The 20,000-nt window shown below is 45.2% G+C and overlaps 2 protein-coding genes across 4 annotated transcripts in view; both read right to left on the bottom strand.

Annotated features, from left to right (window-relative positions):
- Nucleotides 1–2,911: 2,911 nt before the first annotated feature.
- LOC135101542 (mucin-3A-like) lies at nucleotides 2,912–7,657 on the bottom strand. 2 transcript variants are annotated; one of them, XM_064005633.1, is made up of 2 exons: nucleotides 7,527–7,657; nucleotides 2,912–4,374 (listed from the first exon to the last, which is right to left on the bottom strand). In XM_064005633.1, exon 2 carries the CDS (start codon nucleotides 4,371–4,373, stop codon nucleotides 3,165–3,167), a length of 1,209 nt encoding a protein of 402 aa, XP_063861703.1. In that variant the 5' UTR covers nucleotide 4,374; nucleotides 7,527–7,657; the 3' UTR covers nucleotides 2,912–3,164. The 2 variants fall into 2 exon arrangements, with proteins under 2 accessions (XP_063861703.1, XP_063861704.1); XM_064005634.1 differs by having other exon boundaries at nucleotides 2,912–5,809; nucleotides 7,527–7,616.
- Nucleotides 7,658–18,216: 10,559 nt separating this feature from the next.
- The window catches only part of LOC135101541 (mucin-2-like), a 3,616-nt gene continuing 1,832 nt past the window's right edge, over nucleotides 18,217–20,000 (bottom strand). The window contains exon 2 of one of the 2 annotated variants that reach the window (XM_064005630.1): nucleotides 18,217–19,574. In XM_064005630.1, coding sequence (XP_063861700.1) covers nucleotides 18,356–19,574 — 1,219 coding nt within the window. In that variant the 3' untranslated portion in view covers nucleotides 18,217–18,355. Of the gene's footprint in view, nucleotides 19,575–19,730 lie in introns of those variants that run through there. The other variant, XM_064005631.1, reaches the window with a different exon arrangement.

Here is a 20,000-nt window from a genome sequence, read left to right as displayed (position 1 = left end):
CACACACACACACACACACACACACACACAGAGAGAGAGAGAGAGAGAGAGAGAGAGAGAGAGAGAGAGAGAGAGAGAGAGAGAGAGAGAGAGAGAGAGAGAGAGAGAGAGAGAGAGAGAGAGAGAGAGAGAGAGAGAGAGAGAGAGAGAGTAAAAAAATAATTTTGAACCTTACTCATCTCGAGAGGTTAATGAGGAATATTTACACAGAATAAGTTCCTCGTCAAAGGTGTTATGTTCTTTTTAATGAATGTTAGATTTGGTAGTGCTGAAAAGTGAGATGACAAGAACAAAGGAGGTAGATATAATAAACTGTGTGTTGTTGGCGAAGACCTTACTTGAAACTGCCTGGAAGCTGGTAATGTAAGCGCTTGCATTCATGTTTGCATTCATGTAAACATTAACCCTTTATGTATATGCTGCGGTTAAATCTGGTCACCTGTACCGAGCAACTTATTTACTTTTCGTGGCAAATGCAAATTCCACTGTTCAATATAAGACGTCTTGCTAGTGTATAGAGCGTTTATAGACATTAATATTTATGGTCTTTAGACGTCTTTGCGTTTGGGAGAATGGTTGAGACGGGTATGCTGTCCGTAGGTGTTGCTGCTGCTGTGGCCAAGGCGCCTGATGAAGGAGTTGGTGATAGACATCCATATGGTGACGAGTGTCGCGGGGCAAGATGTATGTATCATACTGGCCAGTGTATCAGGTTAGAAGTTAACGACATCAAAAGTTACCGAAACAATCGCATGCATGACCCATAGCACTTCTCTCTTCTCACCTTCCGCCATGGCACAAGTTACTAAACGCTGCGCAATAAAAAATTCAGCTATGAAAGGCAAGGAAAGATAAATAAATATAACGTTATAAGTGGTAACCTCTAAGGACATTTCTAAGCTAAATCTAACGCAGTTTAATAATTCATGTAGACACGTTTAGGAACTTATGGTCTGGTGGAGGATAAAGAAAGGAAGAACGCACCATAAACACACACACACACACACACACACACACACACACACACACACACACACACACACACACACACACACACACACACACACACACACACACACACAACCCACACACACACACACACACAACCCACACACACACAACCCACACACACACACACACACACACACACACACACACACACACACACACACACACACACACACACACACACACACACACACACACACAACCCACACACACACACACACACACACACACACACACACACACACACACACACACACACACGTACACACACAACCCAATCATCCACCCACCCACCCACCACCACCACGGAGACACTCTTAGGAGTATAACCTTACAACTTGAGTGTGTGTCACCCTGGCTCAACAACAACAGCACGGCGGGTAACCTTGCCTTGCTCTTATGCTATGATTACAATGGTCACGTTCTGTATCATAAGTAAATGATGTCGGCTGAGAATCTGACCGTCTTTTTTTTTTTTCAGAACAATGTATACTGGTTACTGTGAATAGACAGACCTATACTACCAACGTTTGAGTGACAGTGTAGGTTTTCTAATGCATTATGTAGGATTAGATAGATAAATATGTAGGTGGACAGATAGATAGATCGATAGATAGATAAATACTTAAGTAGACAGATAGGCAGATAGAAGTAGCATATCTTATAGTAGGTAAGACACACCCTTAATAAAAAGAGAATAAAAAGAGAAAATTAGAAAGTTGCTCTGCTTTTAATACTCTCAGGGCGAAGCAATGGGCGGTGTTAGTGTTATCGCTGTGTTAGTCGCAGATGTTGGTCCCAGTAGAGGTAGTGGGGTTCCTGCAGTGACGGGTAATGGTGTTGGTTTACCCAGACGAACTTTCCTCCTTATTCAGAACTCACTGTTAAACATTATAAGTTATAATTATTACTAGTATTGCAGTACTGATGCGTCCCATAATTATCTGGTAACAACAAGGTTTAGGTGTTTGGTGTTCGTGAGGCTCACCTTCATGAAAGGACAGTCACTTGATTATAGTACATAGTAGAGTTCTAGTGCCCATATAATACAGCCAAGTAATATTAGATGAAGTACGGCTGCATTATCGTACCTGGATCTGAAATGGGCAACTTTAATTTTTTTTTTTAATCAGAATATGGATGTTGAATTACATTACACCGTACAGTTCCCACGCAAAGCTGTGCAAGGATGGATTTCTGGGCTGGGTTGTGGCGTCACATTTTGTCAAGAAGGCTTGGCCACCAATCTTCCTCTCTTTGTGTGTGTGTGTGTGTGTGATTCACCTACAGTCAGTCGTCTGCTGGTCACCCAGCCGTTCCCCTACGGAAAGAGCTCAGAGCTCATAGTGACCGATCTTTGGGTAGGACTGAGACCACTTACACACCACACACCGGAACAGCGAGGTCACAACTCCTCGGGTTATATCCTGTACCTACTTGCTGCTAGGTGAACAGGAGCTACACATTAAGAGGCTCGCCCATTTGCCTCGCCGCTCCCGGGATTCAAACTCAGGCCTTCTTGGTTGTGAGTCGAGCGTGCTAACCACTAAACTACTTGGTGTGTGTGTATGTGTGTGTGTGTGTGTGTGTGTGTGGAGGGCGGGGCGTTTGCGCGCGCGTGCTTGTGTGCGCGAGCGTGTGTGGGCGCGCGTTTGTTGGGTACGAGTTTGTGCGCGCCGGTATTGTGTGTTGAGTATACATTCATCCGTGTATGCTTACTGCCAAAGACCAGGTTATGGTCTGCAGCACATCAGTAGAGAAGTGAACAGATGACGCGCACGCACGCACGCAGGCACGCACGCACGCACGCACGCACGCACGCGTGCGCGCACACACACACACACACACACACACACACACACACACACACACACACACACAGAGGGATAGTTTTAGACATTCATTACAGTAATATTTTATTGTATTTTTATATTAAATACCATACAAATAGAGTTGATCGAAGCATACTTTTGTATTACGTTTCTGTGGTTAGTATAAGGTTGTTTGGCATTGTTAACCAAAGTGAAGACCGGAAGTAGACCGTCTCATTGATGTGGTGGATCTTGCTTTCCGAGAACAATGAAAGGTGATGGACAGTAGACTGGAGCGCTGGTTGGAGGACTGCGCACCTTTTGCCATATTCTCCAGTGCTTCACTTAACGTCCTAAGGCGTTGAAGGGCCTGGCAGGAGCTTGGTAGTCGTAACCAGTTTTACAGTCAGGCTGGACGGTGGTGGTGGCGGTGATGGTGTTGTACACCGGTCTATAGGTAGTGGAGGTGACGTAGTTGGTGTTGTAGACGGTGTTGGTGACGTACTGGGTGCGGGTCCTGCCGGGCACCTGCTGGGTGTTGACAGCAGTGCGAGTAACGGTCACGTACTGGGTCTGGCCCGGCCGGTAGACGGTGGTCTGAATCGTCTGCTGAGTATAGATAGTTGTGGGCACCACCTGTGTAGACACCTGAGTGCTGACCACCTGCTGGGGCACCGTCACTATCCTGGTGGTGTACTGGGGCACCTGCTGCGTGCGGTAGACGGTGGTCGTTTGCTGCTGCACCTGTGTGCGGGTGACGTACTGAGTCTGTGTGTTGGTGATCACCACCTCAGAGACGATGGTGGTGGTGACAGGCACCACCTGGGTGCTGGTGACGACTCGTGTCTGTCCCGGCTGGGTGACGGTTCGGGTGACAACGTTGGTCCTGTAGACGGTGGTGGAGCGCACCACATCTGGAGCAGGGATGACCGTGGTGGAGTAGACAGTGCTGTACTGGGTGCTCTGGACGGTGCGGGTCTGTCCCGGAAGCTGTTGGGTCCTGGTGACTGTCTGGGTCTGGTAGACGGTGCTGTAAACCTGCTGAGGAACCACCTGGGTGGACACCACGTTCCTGGTGACGGTGGTGGGCACCTGCTGGATGCGGGTGGTGTACCTGGTCTGGTACTGGACTTGGGTGCGGACAACCTCTTGTGTGCGTGTGACGTAGTTGACCTGAGGAGGGAGCGTGACGACCTGGGTGCGTACCCTGTCCTCCGTGCGGGTCACCGTCCTTGTCTGGTACACGATGGAGGGGACCTGCTGGGTTCGCACGATCTCCGAATAGACGGTGGTGTACACCTGCTGGGTTCTGTAGTCTGTCTGGGTGATGTACTGAACATCGGTTCTATAGACGGTAGAGGGAACAACTTGAGTGGAGTATTGGGTCTGTGTGCGATAGACGGTGGAGGGTACGCACTTGTCAGGTGGAGGAGGAAGGTAACCTCCAAGGGACGACTGAAGGCTTAAACTGTTGCCGAATAACTGCCTCCGTTGTCTTTCAAATGAGGCCCCGACCACGCAGCCCACCAACAGCGACAGAAGCAGCACCTTCATCCTGAAATATTAACAAAGTCATTGCACGATCTATAAAATATGTTTGTTGCATGTATCATGAAAAATGGCAATGAAGATACAGACTTACCACTCTTATAAATGTTGGCAATATTTCGTGTTGGAGAAAACATATTTTAATATTATTAGTTTATTACTTAAAACATAAATACAAAAGTATGCTTCTTGGATGTTAGGTTCATCTTCTGTTCGAAAGTGCTTTCCTCTAATTTGTATGGTGTTCAATGCATGAAAAACGTTTTTCAAGCACGTAAATATTTGATTATCCCCCGAAGTTGAAGGGAATGGCAGGCTTGTCGTAGTTGTATCCTTTTTCTTCGCAAGTGCCAGTGACGGTCCTGGTGACAGTAACCTGCTGGGGCTGAGTGACGGTCTGGTAGACGACCTGCTGTCGCTGCTGAGTCTGCACCACCTGCTGGGTAATGACGCGGTCTGGGCCGGGCACCTGCACCACAGAGGTGCGCGTCACCTCCCTAGTCTGGTAGACAGGGGTGGGGGTGACGTACTGGGTCTGCACCACAGTCTGCACTTGCGTGAAGGGCTGCACCTGGGTCCTGTAGATAGTGGTGTAGATGGTGGTGGGCACCACTTGGGTCGTCACCACCTCCTGAGGAACGACCTGTGTGCTGACTCGAGTCTGAGTGACGACGTTGGTGCGGGTGACGACCTGCTCGCGGGTGACGTAAGCATTTTCGTAACGGGTGTTGACGGAGGTGAAGGGGATGACCTGCTGGCGCTGGACCACGCTGGTGCGGATCACATCCTGGCCCCGGACGACGCTGGTCTGGACCACCTGGCGCACGCTGGTGGAGGTGACGTAGCGGGTGTTGGCGGGCTGCTGCTGGCGGACCAGTGAGGTCTGGACCACGGTCTGCACGCGGGTGCGAACCACGTCAGGTCCGGGGATGGAGACGTACCGGGTTTGCTGCACCACCTGCGTCTGGTAGTTGACGACAGGTTGGTTGACAGTCCGAGTCTCTGTGCGGGTAACTTCGACAGGTACTACCTGTGTCTGTACCTGTGTCTGGGTGACGTAGCTGACCTGGGGCACCACGCGGGTCGTGGTGATGTATTGGACCTCCTGACGGGGAGGGCTTGTTACGGTCTGGGTTACCACTCGGTCCACGTATCTGACTGTGGTCTGCTGGACTACACTGGTCTGATAGCGGACCTGAGTCTGGACCTGAGTCCTGTATATCGTGGTGGGAACCACCTGTTGACTAACAAGGGTGGTGGTGCGGTACTGTGTGTTAACACGATCGACGGTCTGAACGACAACGGAGGTCTGATAGCGAGTCGTGTACGCGACTGAGGTGACTGTCTCACAGACAGTGTCAGGTCTAGGTGGCAGGTAACCACCCTGGGGGATGGCGGAGGCCAGGGAGGCCAGCAGCAATGTCGCCGTCAAACGCCACATCCTGCAACAAAGAGAAATTCCACAGGTTAGAGCAGCGGTGATTGGAACCCCCGCGTCTCGCCAACTCATTTGGGAATAAAGTCCAATCACGCGCCGCTCCCCTGTGCAATTTCTCCGTGCGGTGTGGGTTGTGGGCTGACCCGAGAGGACTTTATCGCCCAGATGAGCAGAGACACTTACCTTTATATATATATATATATATATATATATATATATATATATATATATATATATATATATATATATATATATATATATATATATATATATATATATATATATATATATATATATATACACACACACACACACACACACACACACACACACACACACACACATTGTGGCAACGAGGAGTTGAAAATGAGTTTACCTTCGACGTATTTTCTTATTCTTTTCTTGCTTTGTTTTATCCAGGTTCGTGTCTTTTCTATAAGTAGATATATTGGAGAATAATTTGTGTGCCTTAGTGTGAGGCACATTGTAGACATTACTTGTATTGAATGTAAATGATGCTTCTTTGATTCAAACAACGAGGTTTAGTGACACTTTTAGAAGAATCTTGAGCATCACACTGTGGTGTGAAATAATTTTCCGTAATCACCTACTTTATGAGTTTGCCACGTGTTTGTTCCCCTAGAACAGTGGGCTTTACAGATATCTGAATAATTTTTGTTCTTGTTCTTGGAACTCTTAAGTCAATGGTTCTCAAACTTTGTTAGTTAGTGGTGCACTGAAGTTACTTCCTGGACATTGATGGAGCGCGAAGCCTGTTGTCGTTGTAGTGCAGGCCTATTAAAAGGCACAAACTTAAGAACATACCTATCTAAGAAAATTAAAACCGTACTTTGGTGATAGCCATATCACATCTTTTGCGAATCAATGCTCTACACTCTACCAAGAGTGTGGATATATTTTGTCTCGGAATATGATGTGTTATAACAGTTTGTCTAGTCAAATAGACGAAGTATGTAAGTTACCAAAATGTACATGTAATGAAGAAATTTATTTATTTATTCGTTTATTTATTTTTTATTTTTATTTTTTTTTACACAGAGAAGGTGACGGAGTTTGGGATTAAGAAGCTGTCATGACCTAGCATGGGGGAGGTCATAGTCACCCTCCGCTACTCACCGCATCCTTTACTTTCACCCTCGTTAGAGAGGCGACGTCTGTGTACACTGGACTTTTGCTTTGGGAATATTTTGTGTTACTGACTGACAACCATACTCATCCAGAGCGTTCTTTATCATTTCCACCAGCCTTTCACGAAACAAGAAAAGGAATATTTCTCCCGTGTTGTGTTGTCTTAATCATTGCTGAATACGCCATGAAACTTTAAACGACCGCATTCGCAAACGTTTCGGCGTCTTACCTCGATTACCTTTAAGAGGCTTTAGTGGAAGTTACTGAGCTTTTCAGTTTTCGTTATGCAATCCATGTGACCCGGATGAATAATCTGTGGCCTTTGAAAATAGTCCTTACGAGAGCACAAAACGTTTCAGAATACGTGCTGTATATGCCTGCAGTAATGATAAAATTAGCCGTCACTGTCTACCAACGCGATGATGTTATATACTTCTTGCACTTTAAACAAATCTTGGTCGAATATCAATCAGGCTGGCGCTGGGCACACCAGGACTGAGGCAGAGGCTCCCATTCCTATCAAACACTCGCCACTTCCCTTAAGCACAAACACGTCGCTGTGTGTAACCCACCTCGTTGTGATCCCGGCGCAGCGGAGTAGAGGTGGAGGATGTTAACAGCGCCGAGAGCTTGAGCAACTCTCCCTCCCAATGGGATAAGGCCCGTATTTATACTCTTGAGGCAGGTGGAGAAGGGCAGCAGGATGGGAGGAAGGACGCGAGGTGGAAGGGGAGGAGAGAGGGTAGGCAGGGGGGAGGAGTGGAGGAGGTGGAGTATGGTGTGGGTTGGGAAGGGAAGGGGGAACGGGAGGGGAGGAGAGGGGAGTCAAGGAGAGGGGAGAGGAGGGAGGAAGGGAGAGTGTGGGAAGGAGAGGGAGGAGTAGAATGGAGGGGTGTGGGAAGGAGGAGGGAGGGGAAGAAAGGAGGGATGTGGGAAGAAGAGGTAGGTGAAAATGGAAGGACGATGGAGGAGGGAGCGTGAGAGCGTCTCTTCTCATGGCAAACAACAATACAGGTGAGACATGGTGTCACCCTCCTCAACCCTCCCTCACCTTCTCCTTCAGCCACTCAAGGGCAGAAAGCGCGACACCCATCGGGCACTGGCGTATATCGAGGTTAAGTACTTCCGAAATTAAGATCATGAACTTTAGTCACCTAAAGCCTTACGCATTTTCAGTGTCTGATTAATATTTCGGTCCGCCAGGTAGAAAGGCAGCGTGTGCATTTCGCTCCATTTCATCATCTAGTGAAAGTACGAAGCGATCTTGCGACTAAGCCCTGTCCGATCTGGGTCCGGTACTATTAAGACCACCTCAAACACGCCACCGCAACGACGGAGGGTGCCAGCCGAACCTGCTCCCCGAGTCTTCGCACGGCACAGACCACAGGCAGCTCTCACCAACGCCACTCACCATCGATGCTCCGCTCTTGGTGGTGGTGAGCGGGAGAAGGGGCAGGGTGTGTGTGTGTGTGTGTGTGTGTGTGTGTGTGTGTGTGTGTGTGTGTGTGTGTGTGTGTGTGTGTGTAAAACGAAGTCAGTATCGACAGTCTTACATTGACATTGATCATAATACAGAAGGTTTATAAAAGAAAAGGATCTGAAGATCATAGTGAAGGTGCAGGGTTGGTGCAGATGAGCCTAATAAAAAAACAGTAGAGCAACCGACGCGTCTACCCGAGAGTAGTAGTGGCAATGATACGCGAGAGAGAGAGAGAGAGAGAGAGAGAGAGAGAGAGAGAGAGAGAGAGAGAGAGAGAGAGAGAGAGAGAGAGAATGGTGATGGTGTCAGAAATCATACTGGCGTCGGGATAGTGATAGCAATAGCAGTGGGAAAGGAGGTTCCTGCCTCTCTCCCTCTCTCCCTCCTTCCCTCTCTCGTCTCCCTCCAGTTGTCTACCCATCACTTTCGCTTTCGTCTCCTTTGGGAAGCAGTTCATCACGACGACTCGTACCCAAAAAACCACCAAGGGAGTGTAGTAGGTAAAGGCAGAGTTTCATATAGATGTTCTCAGAGGTGTGGCAGAGTTAAGAGGTTGATGGCAGGGCAAAAAAAAGAGGGCTTACGAGGTGTGTGTTGGAGGGCACGCAACAATGAGGGCACGCAACAAGCACGGAGAAGAGAGATGTAGTAGGAGAGGGCGAGAAAGACTACATGGAAGACGCATAGTTATAAGTGTACGGGAATGGCATGCTAAGTGAGGTAACTGGTAGTCGTGTGGGAGCAGGCGCTATTGTTAGTGGAACGTAAGGCCTATATGAACTGTGCGCCATTGTTAGGATGCATGTATGTGATATGTGGGTATCTATGTATGTATGAATGAATGTGTGTGTGTGTGTGTGTGTGTGTGTGTGTGTGTGTGTGTGTGTGTGTGTGTGTGTGTGTGTGCGTGCGTGCGCGCGTGTGCGTGCGTGCGCGCGCGCGTACGTTTTTATTTATTTTTTATTTTTTTAGTGTTAAGAGGTTGGTCAAGAGCGCAAAAAACGGGAAAAAAGACATGGTGCCACTCCCAAGAGGTCGAATATATATATATATATATATATATATATATATATATATATATATATATATATATATATATATATATATATATATATATATATATATATATATATATATATATATATATATATATATCTGCGTTTATATGTGTACATATATATGCATGCATTTATATACGAGTATGCATGTATTCATGTCAGGCATGAATGTGTGCGTTCATTTACCGTCCAGTCACATACGAGGACACGTCTTACACTAACCTCTTTGTGTCTATCATGAAAAAAAAAAAAAAAAAATAGAAAACAGGCCTACAATAATACATTTATCTTGCTCTGTCTGATTTGCTTTTTTATAAATCTCTTTCTTAAATGTTTCTCTGCCATCGTTATCCTTTGTTAACATTGAGACCACTGTGAAAAGATGTTTGCTTGGATACCAAAAAAAAAAAAAAAAGATTAATTTTGCCTTTGTTACGACACAGGTAAGAGAATACCACATAAGTGCCTAAAAAAGTCGTAGGTGGACATTACAGAAATATTCATCTGGCATTGAAAGGGTTGATGAAGAGCAAAATCTGTGTCAATACTACTTTTATGTTCTTCTTTGCGTCTTCTGAACTGAGAGCAGAAGTGACTAAAAACCAGCCATTCATGGGGGCTCTTTTTGTGGGGCTCATCTTTTTCCCTTATTGGGGAGGAGCTTCCCTGGTCGCCGCGCTTCCTGCTTGCCTTGATGTGACAAATTATTGAGTCCAGTCCGCCTTGGGGAGTCCATCTGCCGCTCGTGTCTTTCATCTGCTGGTGGTATTTAACTCATTATCTTTATTCGTCGTCATTCTCTCTCTCTCTCTCTCTCTCTCTCTCTCTCTCTCTCTCTCTCTCTCTCTCTCTCTCTCTCTCTCTCATGTTTTCGTTATGCATGAGCGATTTTAATTTCAAAAGTCTGACCATTCTCTGTCTGTTTGTCTGTTTTTGACTCTTTCGCTCTCTCTGTTGGTTTGAATGTCCGTCTGATTGTCTTTGTCTGTCTGTGTCGGTGTGTCAGTGTGTCTGGCTATGTCCTCTGCTTCTGCTTCTACTTCTGCCTCTGATGGTTCGAGTGTGTGTGTGTGTGTGTGTGTGTGTGTGTGTCCGCCTGTTTGTCTGTGACTCTCCCACTGTCTGTCCGTCTGTCAGTCTCCCTGTCTGTCTGTCTGTTTATTAGTCTGCTTTCTCTCTCTCTCTCTCTCTCTCTCTCTCTCTCTCTCTCTCTCTCTCTCTCTCTCTCTCTCTCTCTCTCTCCTCCTCCTCCTCCTCCTCCTCCTCCTCCTCCTCCTCCCACTACTACTACTACATCTCGCTCCCTCTACGAAGTCCTCATTTCACTTTGCTGCACTCTCCCTTTCCGCCTTTCCTTCACCTCCCTCGCATTCATCTCTGTTTATTTTTCTTTTGTGTTGTGCAATTATGATTTTTTTGCGTGCCCATAATCTTGGTTTTCTCTCGGTACACTCGTCCTCCCGTAGTTGCCGCGACGGGAAGTGGGGAGAAGTAAACACTCGTTCCTTCCTTGATGTGCGAGTTAGTGGTGGACATTCCTGAGCTGGGTTAAAAAAAATTAGAGAGAGAGAGAGAGAGAGAGAGAGAGAGAGAGAGAGAGAGAGAGAGAGAGAGAGAGAGAGAGAGAGAGAGAGAGAGAGAGAGAGAGAGAGATTCTTTACACTCACATTATTTTCTTTCGTATTCAGCGTTAAAGATTTCCTAGAAATATTTGAATATGTGTAACAAAATTTCTTTTCCTTATTTTTATTGAGTTGTGGTTCATGGGTTTTTCAACATTTTTAATAAAACTCTTCCTCAACCTGAAAAGAAAAGGGATAAATTTTACGTACTCCTTTTAGTTACTGATAAAGATTTTGGCAGACGAATCAGCAGACTAGCTTGAAGTAAAGTGAAGTAAAGAGTGCTGCATAGATAAACCTGTTCTGGCACAAACAAAAACTCACAATAAGAATATTCAAGCATCCTAAGCAACAGTAACATAAAAGAAAAAAAGTCACCGTGCTCCTCATATATGTAAACAGAAGAGGAACCAAGAAACCACACAGTAAATGAAAAAAAAAACAAACAAACACAGACCTTTATTTCTTCACACAATTATGCACTCAACAAACAATGAAAGATTTCAGATTTTGTGCACGGGCCAATATTTTACGGGAAATAGTAAATGGGGACACGAAAACATTATCTTTTTACGACCATGCTCTTCTCCTGGACAACTTTCACATGATAGAGTAGAGATCTGCCTTCTCTTGTCGCGTGCACCGAGCTACTGGCAACACCTGAGGCTGAGTGCGTGAGTGATTGAGTGAGTGGGTGAGTGGTGGGTGAGAGAGTGGATCAATGGATGGACATGTAGGTGGATGAATCAATCCGGGAGTGCATGAGTCATTGGGTGAGTTAATAGGTGATTTAGTGAGTAAGGGATATGTATGAGTGAGTATGAGTAAGTGGATGAGTTAGTGGAAGGGTGCTTGAATAGATGGATCAGTGAGTAAGGAAGTGTGTGGGTGAGTCAGTGAAAGGGTGAGCCAGTGTGTGAGTGGATGAATCAGTCAGTGAATAGATAAATAAGTGATGAGCCAGTGAGTAGAACATTGCGTGATTGAGTGCGTGTGTGAGTGAGTGGATGAGCGAGTGAGTGAACAGGTGAGTCAGTAAAGAAGTGGGTGAGTAAGAAGTGAGTGAGTGGATAAGATGCATAAGTGGGTGAGTTAATGATGAATGAGTGAGTCAGTAAATAAATGAGTGTGACAGAGTTAATGAGTCTGAGCGGGTGAGTGTACGAGTCAGTGAGTGAATGAATTAGTGAGTGGGAAGTTGAAGGGATTAGGTGAAGTGTGTGTGTGTGTGTGTGCGTGAGTCAGTGACAGAGTGGGTGAATCAGTAAGCGAGTGAGAAAAAAAAGCAAGCAAGCGAGTGAGTGAATGAATCAGTGAACCAGTGACTAAAGGAATCAAAGAGTGAATAGGTGAGCTAGGGAATTGTAAAGTGAATGTGTTTGTGGGTGAGTAAGCAAGCTGAGTGAATGAGTAAACAAGTAAGTCAGTGAATGAGTGAGTGGGTGAATTAATGAATGAATAAATGAACAAGTAAGTGAGCCAAGGAGTGAGTAAGTGAAAAAAAAAAGAGTCGGTGAGTCGGTGAGTGAGTAAGTAAGGCAGTGAGGGCAGGGAATATGACACAGCATCGTGGAGAAGGTTGTACTCTCTACTTGGTACACTTTCACCTGTGCCTGTGACCTGAGCCGGGGCAAGCATGGGCACGGCCGCGCACGTTGTGTGTGTGTGTGTGTGTGTGTGTGTGTGTGTGTGTGTGTGTGTGTATGTGAGTGACTTGGCTCTATATTAACCTTGACTAGTAGTTTGTATACGTGCAGAATACAAAATAACAGCCCGTTGATTTTATGACTCCTACATGTTTCTATAAATACGGTCAGGGTGCGCATCTCTATTTTCCTCTTAATTTGCTTTATTTTTATCTTAGATTTCCACGCCATTGTGCATTCACTTTAAGGAGGCCAGTACATACCTATTTCCATTCTCTCTCTCTCTCTCTCTCTCTCTCTCTCTCTCTCTCTCTCTCTCTCTCTCTCTCTCTCTCTCTCTCTCTCTCTCTCTCTCCAAATACGGTGCCGCCCGATTGCTATACTTTTACTGCTACGTCACTGTTTATATTAGCAGGAAGCAGGAGGGACGCGAGGGAAGACAGGAGAAAGGAAATGCGGCAGGGAGAGGTGAGGAAAGGAGAGGTGAGGGAGGGAGGGAGAGGTGAGGAAGGGAGAGGTGAGGGACGGAGAGGAAGAGGGAGGGGAATCAGGGAGAGGAGGGAGTCATTACTGGAGAATCATTGTTTGAGTGTGCAAGTTCAGGTGTCCGTCCCAGAAGTTCCGCCCTTGTTTGCTTTAACACTTGATTGTCTTCGTGGTTTTGATAATGTCTGGGGTTAGAAAAAGAAAATTTAATGTGTGTGTGTGTGTGTGTGTGTGTGTGTGTGTGTGTGTGTGTGTGTGTGTGTGTGTAGTAGATAGGTAGGAAAATGGAGGGATAGATAGACGGGCATTCTAAGAATTGATTGGAAGGAAATTGATAGGGATTGCTGGGTAGATACACAGACCGACAGATAAATGTCTACTTTTTAGTGGCAAAAGACGTAATTATGGTGCTGTTTTGCATACTTTAAAATTTCTCTCTCTCTCTCTCTCTCTCTCTCTCTCTCTCTCTCTCTCTCTCTCTCTCTCTCTCTCTCTCTCTCTCTCTCTCTCTCCGACCTTTTAAGCTGCACGTTCTAGGCGGCGTCCACGACACTAACGACCACTCACGCTTCACCGCAGCAACCACAAAGTAACCTGCTATTTTTCCTTATTAATGAGAGAAACAACTGTAACGTATTGAAGTACTGTGTGTGTGTGTGTGTGTGTGTGTGTGTGTGACGGGGACTAAGTGACAGAAAATTAGGAAAGATGGGGATATCACATGAGCAGCTCGGATTCTATGGAAGACTTGGACGGCTTAGGTCATGCAGAGACGGTGCGGTGCAAGGCAAGGCACGACCGGGGACTGGTATGGGGCGGGGCAGACAAGTAAGGGTGAGGCAGAGTAGAGGGTCAAGGTAGCTGTGGTGCCTCCATCTCTTCCTGAAATTTTAGTGATGTCATGGAGGCTATTTACGGGTACGAGACGGATCCACCGCCTTTATAATGCATTGGGCAATAGTACAGTCCTACCTGAAAACCCATTGTGTGATTTCTAGGTCTCCTCGTCTCACTAAGCAGAGTCCAGCCTGTTTCCTTTCTTATTAGTAAATGTGGTCGTACTACAAATAAAAAAAAAAAATAAATAAATAAAGCAATGATAGGAAACATACACTGGTTACAAATATGAATGTTTTGAACGATTTCTCTTATCACGCATCATCATCATCATCAGCAGCAGCAACACCAAAAACAATAACAACAACAGGAACAACTGCAAGAAAAACGACAGGAACAACGTTAACAACAACAGCCATATCATCATCATCATCATCATCATCAACAGTATCAGGAGCAGCAGCGTTTCTACTACTACTACTACTACTATTACTACTACTACTACTTTCACTACTACTACTACTACTACTACTACTACTACTACTACTACTACTACTACTACTACTACTGTTGCTGCCGCTGTTGCTGCTGCTGCTACAGTATTAACTTCTACCACCACCACCACCACCACCGGTACTACTACTACTGGTGGTGGTGGTGGTGGTGGTGGTGCTGCTGCTGCTGCTGCTGCTGCTACTACTACTACTACTACTACTACTACTACTACTACTACTACTACTACTACTACTACTACTACTACTGCCGCTGCTGCTATTACTACTGCTTCGAACATTTTCAGGCTGTGCTTTTTCTTGCTCAGAAACTGCATGTTTTTTGTAAGCAGCGCAGTCTATATTATTTTTTCATAGCACATGTTTTGGATTATTGCTGCATGCGAGTTGCTGGTATAAAGAAGGAATAGAAGAGGTTGGACGGGTCAAGATAATTCGTGAATGATTTTTTATTTTTATTTTATTTTTTTATTGAAAGGAAAAGTAGGAAGAGGAAGAAGAATGTTGTTTACAATTTAATGTCCCCAATGTCCTTGATAATCTTCATGCCCAGGAACGTAATTCACCTCATAATAAGAAAACGTCTTATGACAAAGGAGTGTTCCAGCTATTGTGCGTAATGGATGAAGGTGCGAAATAGCCAGTCATCAGACGTTCCCAAGCTTGAAGGAGTTGCTTGCTGAACCTGTTTGTTTTTCCCAAGGCCGCGTGCAGGCGAAGTAAGGAGTTAGGAGGTCAAGGTAAATCTGCAGGCCGAGGTGTAGTTGTGCTGAACGAACCCATAAGACTGACTGGACGGCCTGAGAGAGAGAGAGAGAGAGAGAGAGAGAGAGAGAGAGAGAGAGAGAGAGAGAGAGAGAGAGAGAGACGAACAGGTCGGTCCCACCCTCGCTTGTGTAGTAAAGGGAGGAGGTGTTTTGATAACATTTTCACTTTTGCTTTTCTTACGTTGATTCACCTTCAGAACATTTTCACTTTTGTTTTCCTTCTACTACATAATAAACTTTCTCTTTCGATATTTCTTTGCAGGTGCATGAAAACTGCATTTATTTTTGTTATCTTCTTTTCAAAATATTAGATATATACATAGAAACTATGAATATTTCATGTTAAATATAATTTGTGCATTATTTTCCATATTTTTTTCTTTTCTGTGGTAAGTTTTTGTTCATATGAGACTCGTTGAACCAGTACCGACAGGGAGCTAAATCAAGATCTTGTATATTATCGATAGGTGAAAGTGTGGTTTTTCAAGTATGGCTCAGTATTTTAGGAACTGAAGATGACATATCCACACACACAGTCACGTCTTGGTCTTTCCGTCCCACGTTTTTTTTTTCGTTCCTCGTTTCAAATTATTTGGTGCGCCAGCCAGGCTGCTATTACCTTTTATTTATTTTTATTTTCTCTGTAAATGTTCCGTACCTAAAGCCAGACGAAAGACAGCTTGGGTGTCGGTGTGGGTGCTGCATTCCTATAGCAGGGAGTTGCAACAATTCCCTCCCCTGTCGTGAAGGTGGTGCTTTGGAATGCCATCAGAACCTTTCACATAATCGCTCGTTGTCTTCTTCAGTAACGTCTATTTTTTCCGGTATCCACGAGCGTATCCAGTATCCACTTGCCCACAAATCCGCGATGAGCAGAACAGTAAAGACAAACATTCTGCCAATAACAGTGAAAATATGTACGTAGGAATTGGTAATGTTTTCTCCCGCTGTGGTGTGTCATGAGGTGTGTCGCTCGCCAATTTGTAGGAACATCACACTGACGTCAAGACAGCATGGGGCGCGTCACATGTTTGTTTTGGCATGAAGGAAATTGGCCAAGGGCTGATAGAAAAAGATGGATGCAAGAAGTCCGCTTAAATACCGGTAACAAATAGAAAATACGAGTATGAGAACCGAGAGAGAAGCCATTTTTCATTTTTTTTCAAGAATCAAAAAGAAATTGCATAGAGAAAACGTACTCCAAGGACTTTCCAGTAATGAATGTACGGGGATACTTGTGTGCTGGAAAGTTTGAGCGGCGTCACCCTTCTCCACGAAAAGCATAGGGAATGTCTGAGAGCGGTGAATTTTGTTTTCAAGGGATATACTTCCATTGCTTGAAATGCCTAAGAAGTGGCTTGGAAAAACCTCGGTTGTCACCAAAATTGATATGAATGAAACCACTATCGCCATCTAATCATCATAACTTCATCATCATCATCATCATAACTTCATCATTATAATTTCATCTCAACTTCATCATTATCATCATCATAACTATCATCATCACCATCATCATAACATCATCATCATTATCATCATCATAACTTATTATCATCATCATAACTTTATCACCATTATCATAACTTTATCATCATCATAACTTTATCATCATTATCATCATCTTCATCGTCATTATCATCATCATCATCGTCATCATCATCATCATCATCATCATCATCATCATCATCATCATCATCATCATCATCAACTTCCTCCTCCTCCTCCTCCTCATCATCATCATCCTTATCATCATCATCATCATACTTATCATCATCATTATCATCATTATTAGCTTTATCATCATCATCATCAGCATCATCATCGTCATCATCATCATCATCATCATCAATTTCACCAGCTTCATCAGCTCCATTACTGTCAGGCACTGTTAGGTTACAATTTTGTACATGTATGAATATGCAGCACACGTGGGAGGCGAGATGTAGCAATAGGCATCACGGGAGCCGAGTTGCATGCAGCGGCAGCCAAGCAAGTTGAGCTTGCATTGGTGGGTTGTGTGCAGTGACTGCCAAACAAGTTGAATTGCATTGCTGAGGTGTCATAATCGGGATTGTTGGCTACGCAGTTCCCTTACACGATAAATAGCCTAACTAGATTGTATTCGAGAACAGATTCACCCCTGACCCAGCGCGGCGTCGAGAGCTTTCTCTAGTCTCTGTGCATGTCGCTGTTCTATCTATACATATTGTGTATAAAATAACAAAGCTCCAAAGACTGGTACTCTCCCTCAACATAAGCCCAAGCTGTCGTCTTGCACGTCTTACACTTCATCATCATCATCATCATTATTAGTTTCATCATTGTCAGCTTTATCATCGTTATCATTATCAACTTCATCATCATCATCATCGTTAGTTTCAACATCATTGTCATCATCATCATCATCATCAGCTTCATCATTATCCATCATCATCAGCAGCAGCAGGAACTTTATCATTATTATCAACACCATCATCATCATAATCATCATGATCATTATCATTACCATCACCATCATCATCATCATCATCATCATCGTCATTGTCATCATCACCAAAACCACCATCACTACCACCACCACCAAAACCAGTATCATGATCATCATCATCGCCATCACCTATATATATATATATATATATATATATATATATATATATATATATATATATATATATATATATATATATATATATATATATATATATATATATATATATATATATATATATATATACGCCAATGCAGCAACTCTTCATATAAAGCCTAATTGAGGGCTGACTCCACTAACACTCCCAAAATACGAAGGAATAAGTGTTAAGACACCATTGATGAATGCTTAATGAGAGAACAATACTTAAGGACTTTGTATTATCAGATAAAGGCATTCGATCAGCGTACAGTATTTATAGGAAGATTAATCACCAGCAGAGCCAACAAGTGTCTCCGCTTTCCACACGCAAGAGTGGTTCAGAAGCAGGACTCAGCTGTGGTCAGCGGCCATATGGATTAAAAGGCTTGGCCGGAGCATTGTAGTTGTAACCTGTTTTACAGTAAGGTTTGAGTGTACGAGTAGCAGTGATGGTGTTGTACACCGGTCTATAGGTAGTGGAAGTGACATAGTTAGTGTTGTAAACGGTGCTGGTGACGTACTGGGTGCGGGTCCTGCCGGGCACCTGCTGGGTGTTGACAGCAGTGCGAGTGACGGTCACGTGCTGGGTTTGGGCCGGCTGGTAGACAGTGGTTTGGATCGTCTGCTGAGTATAGATAGTTGTGGGCACCACCTGTGTAGACACTTGAGTGCTGACCACCTGCTGTGGCACCGTCACTGTCCTGGTGACGTACTGGGGCACCTGCTGCGTGCGGTAGACGGTGGTCGTCTGCTGCTGCACCTGTGTGCGGGTGACGTACCGGGTCTGTGTGTTAGTGATCACCACCTCAGAGACGATGGTGGTGGTGACAGGCACCACCTGGGTGCTGGTGACGACTCGTGTCTGTCCCGGCTGGGTGACGGTTCGAGTGACAACGTTGGTCCTGTAGACGGTGGTGGAGCGCACCACATCTGGGGCAGGGATGACCGTGGTGGAGTAGACAGTGCTGTACTGGGTGCTCTGGACGGTGCGGGTCTGTCCCGGGAGCTGCTGTGTCCTGGTGACTGTCTGGGTCTGGTAGACGGTGCTGTAAACCTGCTGAGGAACCACCTGGGTGGACACCACGTTCCTGGTGACGGTGGTGGGCACCTGCTGGATGCGGGTGGTGTACCTGGTCTGGTACTGGACTTGGGTGCGGACAACCTCTTGTGTGCGTGTGACGTAGTTGACCTGAGGAGGGAGCGTGACGACCTCGGTGTGCACCCTGTCCTCCGTGCGGGTTACCGTCGCTGTCTGGTACACGATGGAGGGAACGACTTGTGTGCGAATGACCTCAGAATAGATGGTGGTGTGCACCTGTTGGGTCTTATAGTCCGTCTGGGTGATATACTGCACGTTGGTGTTGTAAACGGTGGAGGGAACCACTTGAGTGGAGTACTGGGTCTGTGTTTGGTAGACGGTGGAGGGCTCACACTTGTGAGGAGGAAGGTATCCCAAGGAGGGAAAAAGTCTTACTTTGTTGCCAAATAAATGTCTGCGCTGCCGATCCACAGAGGCTGTCAGCGTGACGCCCATCAGCACGTGTAGCACCAGCAACAACATTAAGACCTTCATTGTGTTCCTGAAAGATGGAAAAGGTGTTTTGTAATAATGTGGCTGCATATTATATGATAGTCACATGATGAAAAGTAATGGCTTGATGAGTAACTTTGAAAACTACGAACTACTCACCTGATCAATCTGCATCGAAGGAACCATTAAATCAAATAAAAGCATGTGGCATTGGTTGGTTTATGTGACGTCAATAGATCATACACCATGAAAAACAGATCGATCTTTTAAATAGCCTAATCACAGCACAATTGTGTTGTGCTTCAATCAGATGAAAGAATCACCGGTACTAAAGTTTATTTTATCCCCTGATGTTGAAGGGAACGGCAGGAGGGTCGTAGTTATATCCTGTTTGTCCACAAGTGCCTGTGACGGTCGTGGTGACGGTGACCTGCTGGGGTCGGTTGACAGTTTGGTAGACGATGCTTTGCTGTTG

The sequence above is a fragment of the Scylla paramamosain genome, chromosome 6 (genome assembly GCF_035594125.1).
Source record: "Scylla paramamosain isolate STU-SP2022 chromosome 6, ASM3559412v1, whole genome shotgun sequence".
NCBI classification, from domain to species: Eukaryota; Metazoa; Arthropoda; class Malacostraca; order Decapoda; family Portunidae; genus Scylla; species Scylla paramamosain.
The sequence above is the reverse complement of the archived record's forward strand: the minus strand, read 5'-3'. Positions and strand labels throughout refer to the sequence as shown.